The following is a 6904-nucleotide window of genomic DNA, read 5'->3' as shown; positions in this document are numbered from 1 at the left end:
CATAAAGAAAAGAAAATCTCCAATGTGGTTAAAAACACATCACTGTTGTTCCTTCGTCACCATGAACACACACACACACACACACTCTAGATTATTTTGAAGAACCTTCCTGCTGCCACAAATACTCACTAGAGCAACAAATGTGGATTCATCCGCCACTGAAAATAGTCCCCAACAAATGCAAAAAGGGACTATTTTTAAAAAATTCAAATTTTACACTTTCAGTAGCAACCGATGGGCTTACACGTGAGAGCCACAGACAGGGTGGGGAAATCAGAAAGAAGAATAAAGACATGTCAGCCTTACCTCAGTCCTATATGGTTGAATGATGGGTGAATTTCCTCCCATTTCTATCCTTGTGAGGACATCTGGCCTGCGGGATAAAGAAAGGACAACAAAGAATTGGACAGCGCTTCAACACAGACGTTGAATTCTCACTCGTCATGTGGTTTTCCTGTTTGTTTTGCAACTAAAAAGCAATCTAACAACAATTGTCTACTGACGAGTCCTTCGTCACAAACACGCAACCAGCTGTACAATAATGAATTCATGCACACAAACAGTAACACGCAGACATATAAATAGAAAGCTCTTTGTCTTCAAATGAAGATACGTAACATTTCTCCTTCTTGTCAGCTCCCTCTATTTTTCCAGCTTCTTTCCTCGTCTCTCCCTCGTTCTCACCTTACCTCACCCACCTCTCCTCCCTCCAACTCCCCTCTTCTCTTCTCTTGCCTTTCCTCTCTCAGCCAGAATACTAATAAACCTCCTCCTCCACCTCTTTCTCTCCAACTCAAGTTTTTTTTTCTCCCCACAGAAGCTCATATATTTCTCATAAATTTTCTCTGCCTGAACTCGTTGTCCTCATCTCTCAGCATGACTCATAGACTTTACCCTCTTCCTCCCTCCGTCCTCTTCATCCCTCCATCCCGTCACTCTCTCGGGCAAGTTTTATTTGCATCCACGCTTGCTTGGGTTTTTACCTCCCTCTCTCTCACTCTATTTTTCTTCCTTCTTTTCTAACTATCATCCCTCATTTTTTCTCTCCTCCGCACAGACACAATATTTCTGTCATATATCCACCTGGTCTCCCTCTCTTCCCCAAAGACAACTTTAAACGACTAAATCAGAATCTCCATATCTACTGTCATCAGAGACAACTGCTGCGCCCCACAAAGGTTTATCAAATTAAATTCACTTTACTCCAGGCAAACGATGCAAATACATCTATTTCACCAAAATCCAATCAGTCGGAAAAAACTCCGGTTCTGAAGACTGACACCAAAGCTTCATGTGTTAAAGCTGCATTCTCTCTAATGTCCACCAGGGGGCGACTCCTCTGGTTGTATATATGTCTATGAGAAAATGACTCTACTTCTCTCTTGATTTATTACCTCAGTAAACATTGTAAACATGAGTTTATGGTCTCAATCTCTAGTTTCAAGTCTTCTTCAATACAGCATGATGTTCATTTAGTAAGTTATGGTCCATTTAGAGTCAAACAGACCATAAAGCAGGGGATGATTTAGTTAATTGTAACATTTTGGTCATATAGAAATGTCTCATTCAGTATTTCGTTTATCCTTAGTTTCACTTTCTTGTGTCTCTTCTGGTTGCAAAAAATCAAGATGGCGACGGCCAAAATGACAAACACAAGGCTTCAAAACGTCAGTCCACAAACCAGTGGGTGGCGTCACGGTGAATAAATCCACTTCTTACATCCAGTCTTTGGATCAAATACATTTATTTCTGGCTCTGAAATCCTACGCTAAAAATGAAATGACTCATTTCTTCTTAGATGAGTGCGCCCCATTGTTGGACTGTGACTCTAAAACAGAAAGTGCTTTTGTTTTCAGGCCTTTAACTCGTACTGGTCTTTGTCTTTGACTGTAATGTTCTCATGAAATACTCAGAAAGAGTGCTGGAGATTGACGCCTCAATTGCACGTAATTTAGTCCAGAAAGCACTTTGAATTCACAATTGTTCGGGACTGAAATGTGATATTCTTGATGCTGCCGGCTTGAGATGATGATTCAATATTGTTGTATATCAACTTTTTAATGGATTGGTGCGATGATTTATGATCATATTTTTCAACAGAAGGTCTGCTGTCCAAAGACTTAATCTATTTAAACACAGAAAAAATGAGTTATTTAAGTCTTCGTTTTATAAATTAGGAGTTTAACGAGGATAATAGGTCAATGGACACAAACATCTATGTGACTATTTCTTAAGTGAGTTAGATTGGAAAAATATTTATTCATTATTCTTTTTTTTTTAACCAAATCATCCAGCCCACATTATTACCACAATTCCTTTGAAGGTGAACAGTGTTAACGTAAATAGTGTAATTGGTAATTCACGTTTTGATTCGCTCACTTGTGGTCTAATCGTTTCCTTAAATTATACATATTTAGGTGGAAAATGAGTCAGCTGACGTGCATCTGGTTGGATTTAGTTTTGTGTTTATTGTTGTAGAGTTTCCTCCGAGACAACAACAGAAAATAAACAGTGTGGGTGCTACTATGACGAGACTACATTTCATTTACGAGGACTACATGCAGTGTGTGAGTGTGTGTGTATGGTATTCATTACTGTGCCCTACTGTCATGCTGTCAACATCTCAGCCGTCTCAATGAGCCAGCAGGCTCATCCACCGAGCGACTCGAGCTCAAAAATAAAAACACACTGAAATAAAGTGGAGAAAGACCGAATATTAAACTGAGATTACCACCGTTAAAATAAAATATAACCTCTACCTTTAAAAAAATTAAAAAGTGTGCTGTCACGGAGATGAAGCAGAGTTGTAGTTGCTGCTGAGTCAGTGGAGCAAAAAGTAATTATGTTTTTTTTTGTCCCGGTTGGATGACGTCAGGATCGCAGTGAGGACTGTAAATCTGTCCAACACCTCAGACCGTTGTGGTGCAGCTGTGAGGACGGACTGTTGGCACCGTGCGCTGGCGTTCAGCAGAAGTATTCTGCCCGGTCTGACGGGGCAGCTGTAATTAAAAGTCAGGATGAGGAGCTGCCACGGCCGTCTTCTTCTGATAGAACCTGAGGGCATGACGCAACTTTTTACAGTTGGATTCTTGGAGGCAGACGTGAACTACTTTAAGACAGAATATTTGGTTTCTCCAGAAATAAGTCTTTAAAATTATTTCATGTCTTTTAACTCAAGTCTCTATGCATTAAGTGTGTCTTTGCATGCTGCATATATATATATATGTATATATATATATATATACAGTATATATATAAATAACTATATACATATATATATATATATATATACATACGTATATATGTATATGTTATGTTCATGTAAATGGGCGTAAAATATATAAGTAAACTAAGCATAATACTTAGAGAAACCGTTTTCACAAATGCCACAAATGTAAATTAAAAAATAAACAACAACGTTGTTATTGGACACAAAAGTATAATTGTTGTGTCATTTATACCCCTATGGTGAGAGCGGGCTGATGTATGGCATATTTTATACTTATACCACGTATATCCAATTTTTTGTGACTTTCATGTTTCCGGTTAACCTGAAGGATTAAATTCTCCTTCATGGCGAGAGATATTGTGACTTTCTAGAAGCTTTTCTTCGTAAATCTCAAAAAAACATTTCCACGAACCATAAAACAAGGCTGTAACATTTTTAAGGATTATTCAACTTTATCACAACGTGGGTCTTATGTTTGTCGTCTTTCTGTCAGTTATGATGACATTGAACTTACCGAGTAAGAATTGTTGCTTTCTATTGACGAGGTGACGTCTCTGGAGAGAAGTCCTCCAACAAAACATGGAGTTTGTCTCATTAGTACGATTGATACTACAGTACAAAATACAAAAATTAAAACAAAAAAACAAAAGTGTGTTAAACCAGGATTATCTGTAAATATCGGTCACTATATGCACATTGTGTTTTTTGTTGTTAAATTCTTGCTTAAACAAAAGAAAAGACCCCAAAAACAACACATGTTGAGAGACGAAGCCCGAAGTAATTCTGACTTAATATTGTGATGTTATGAAGCCACAAATCCTTTGACTTTGACCACCGTTTGCTTCCTGTTTCTTACAGACAATCGAAGCTGGTTTCTTTTAGACATGAACACTATCGTTCCCTAACCTAAACCTAGTCATTGTTTTAACTAGAACCATCTGTTACTCACTCTGACCTACTTTAACCACAGCGTTGTTTAGGGCCGGGACAATCTATCTTCTTCCATCAGTTCATTTCCTATCTCGACATATAACGACATATATCACAATGTGACATGTTTTATGATAATTCAATAAATACATCTACATGAAATAACCCCATGGTTTTCTCACTTAAATAAGAACTTTAGTGCAAAATAATCAGATTTGAGGTATATTGTGCTTGTTATTATCGATTTAGACGATATAGTCGTGTATCACAATACTATGATGTATGACTTCATCGCGATATGATTCACTGAAAGGCGATAAATAATCACATTGAATTGTCAATGCGGTGTCGGATCAGAAAACACGTGTGTCGTTCTGGAAGGACATCACAATCAGCGGGTGTGTAATGAAGAGGACCTTTTGCTTTATTCAAACTTCTCTTTTTGTGTTGAAAGAAGCTGTGACAGTCTGTGTATTTATGGAGTGTGCAGTTCACAGAGGAGGGCTGCACTTCTGCTCCCCGTCTGAGATGGATATCGAGTTAATAGAGTCGGGAGCGCCGTCCTTCCTCGACTGCACTCCTTAGAGCCGAACCGCTGTGTGTTTTAATATTCATATTGTGCGATGGTGGTGGGGGGGGAGACAGCTGTAGTGCATTGTTTGAGAGGAAAAGCCCAGCTGCAGACTCAGACGGGCTGATACGTATTACATGCATCAGATGTCGCTCACGTCAACATTTGCTCGCTATTACTCGAGCAGAATAAAACGTTCAAATCCTCCAGCGATGGATATATATAAAAAATGAGACATTAGAGAGCTCATCGGGTGATGAATGAGCTGAGGAGTTTACTTTGCATGTTGTGGGACAAGTTTACAGTCATACGACTGGATTGAAGGTCGTCGTCTGACATTTTGGTTTTGCTCTAAAGTTTCCTTTATGAGCCAAACATGAAGCTTCCCGACAACTGCAACTGAAAAACAACAACGTTTAAACGCTCGGACGTAGACGACTTGTGTCTCGTCCCATCACGATATTTATATGAGATGATTCAGATACATAAAGTATGCTGACGGCAGTCCCTTAAAAACAACAAGGGCTTCCTTCTTGAGGCGCCATTTTGAACGGATGTTCAACAAACAAAAACAAATGCATTGCTTTGTCAAAAGCTGGTAATAATGCTGTTCACTGTGTTTGTTGACATAAAGATGAAGGTGTAATGCATCAGATTACATTACTGGAAGGTTTGCTGTTTACATCTGTTGCCTTTGACTAAAGTAAGAAGACTTGCTATGATTTCTTTCAAACTACAGGCTGTTGAACTAACACCTTTCTAACACAGTTTTAAGGTGTGTATATAATAATACAATTATAATAATCTGGCGTATTTCTCTATTCTTTCTTAACTGCAAGATATTCGCAGGAAGCAAACTCTTTTTGATGCACAGTGACATCAAATCTGGGTTAAAATCAGATTGAACTTTTATGGAAAATGTGCTAAATCCTTCTAGAATGCAGGATTGTATTCCTTTAAGTATTGAAGGATACATTTATGATCCATGCTGTTAACCTGATATTGATATTGTAGGTCTATATATATGTCAGGTTTGCACCTTATTGTTATCTTTTTATGTTTGCTTTCTTCTCACTTTGTGTAGCTAATGATAAAAAATATTTAATGAGCATTTAACATTGAAATAACTATCAACTAAAGTTGAATTAACTATTCATTTACCAATTATTAATGATCTTATTGATAAGCAAACTCTTGGTGAGTTATTTATAAGTGTATCTTTGTGTGTGTGTGTGTGTTCATGCATGCGTGTGTGTCTGAGCGTGCACGAGAGTCAAAAAGACAATGAAGGGGCAAACAGGCGCGTGCGACAACCGTGAAAAGAGAGAGAGAGAGAGAGAGAGAGAGAGAGAGAGAGAGAGAGAGAGAGGAAGCGACGCGGATGACACAAACATACACACCCTCTCTGTTTCTCACACACGGAGGAGAGGAGGACGGCGAAGAAGAAGAGGAGAGAAGGAGGAGGAGAAGAAGAAGAAGAAGAAGAAGAAGAAGAAGAAGAAGAAGTAGAAGAAGAAGAGGAGGAGAAAGAGAGAGAAAGAAATCCGGGGAGAGATGCCCGCTGAACGGATGGATTTTATTTTCCCCGAGCTGTACGAGCCTCTGTGAGACAACATGGGCTGCATAGGATCCCGGACCATCAGTAAGAAACACCGCTTTCTATTCTGCCATGTGGACGGATGGATGGACTGATGGATGGATAGATAGATGGATGGATGGATAGATGGATGGAATGCGTGTCTGTGCGTTTGCAGGGCGGAGATGTTAAGAAGAAGAGATGAAGCCCGAGCAGCGAGGCACCGGCACAAATTATACTTTTTAGAAAAGCCCGGTGGGGAGTTGCAGCGCGCTGCAGACGTGATCGTCGGCTCTTTACCGGCAACTCGAGGAGTCTTTTTTTAGTGTCTGGTTAGTTTACTACAGGGATTTCGTCTCACTGTGTGTGTGTGTGTGTGTGTGTGTGTGTTGGAGCGGAGACGCGGAGGGGAGAGGCGGGACAGACAGGCAGCGGGATGTGAGCGGAATAAGATGCGACTTGACGTCCTCGTGTCCACATGGATGACACCGGGAAGACTGAGAGTGTGTGCGTGTGTGTGTGTGTGTGCGTGTGTGTGTGTGTGTGCGTGTGAGAGAGAGAGAGAGAGAGAGAGAGAGAGAGAGAGAGAGAGAGAGAG

General features: G+C 39.8%; 1 protein-coding gene across 5 annotated transcripts in view; it reads left to right on the top strand.

The window, feature by feature from the left end:
• Window positions 1-6214: 6214 nt before the first annotated feature.
• Window positions 6215-6904, top strand: part of LOC116399360 (protein FAM131B-like) — a 45622-nt gene continuing 44932 nt past the window's right edge. For all 5 annotated transcript variants that reach the window (XR_004213830.1, XM_031876465.1, XM_031876464.1 and 2 more), the window contains exon 1: window positions 6215-6372. Coding sequence is in view for 4 of the 5 variants with exons in the window: in XM_031876465.1 (XP_031732325.1) it covers window positions 6345-6372 (28 nt within the window). In the remaining variant the exon portion in view is untranslated. The remainder of the gene's footprint in view (window positions 6373-6904) is intronic.

Source organism: Anarrhichthys ocellatus, unplaced genomic scaffold, assembly GCF_004355925.1.
Source record: "Anarrhichthys ocellatus isolate YVR2014 unplaced genomic scaffold, GSC_Weel_1.0 scaffold110, whole genome shotgun sequence".
Classification (NCBI taxonomy): Eukaryota; Metazoa; Chordata; class Actinopteri; order Perciformes; family Anarhichadidae; genus Anarrhichthys; species Anarrhichthys ocellatus.
This window is presented reverse-complemented; position numbering and strand designations above follow the sequence as displayed.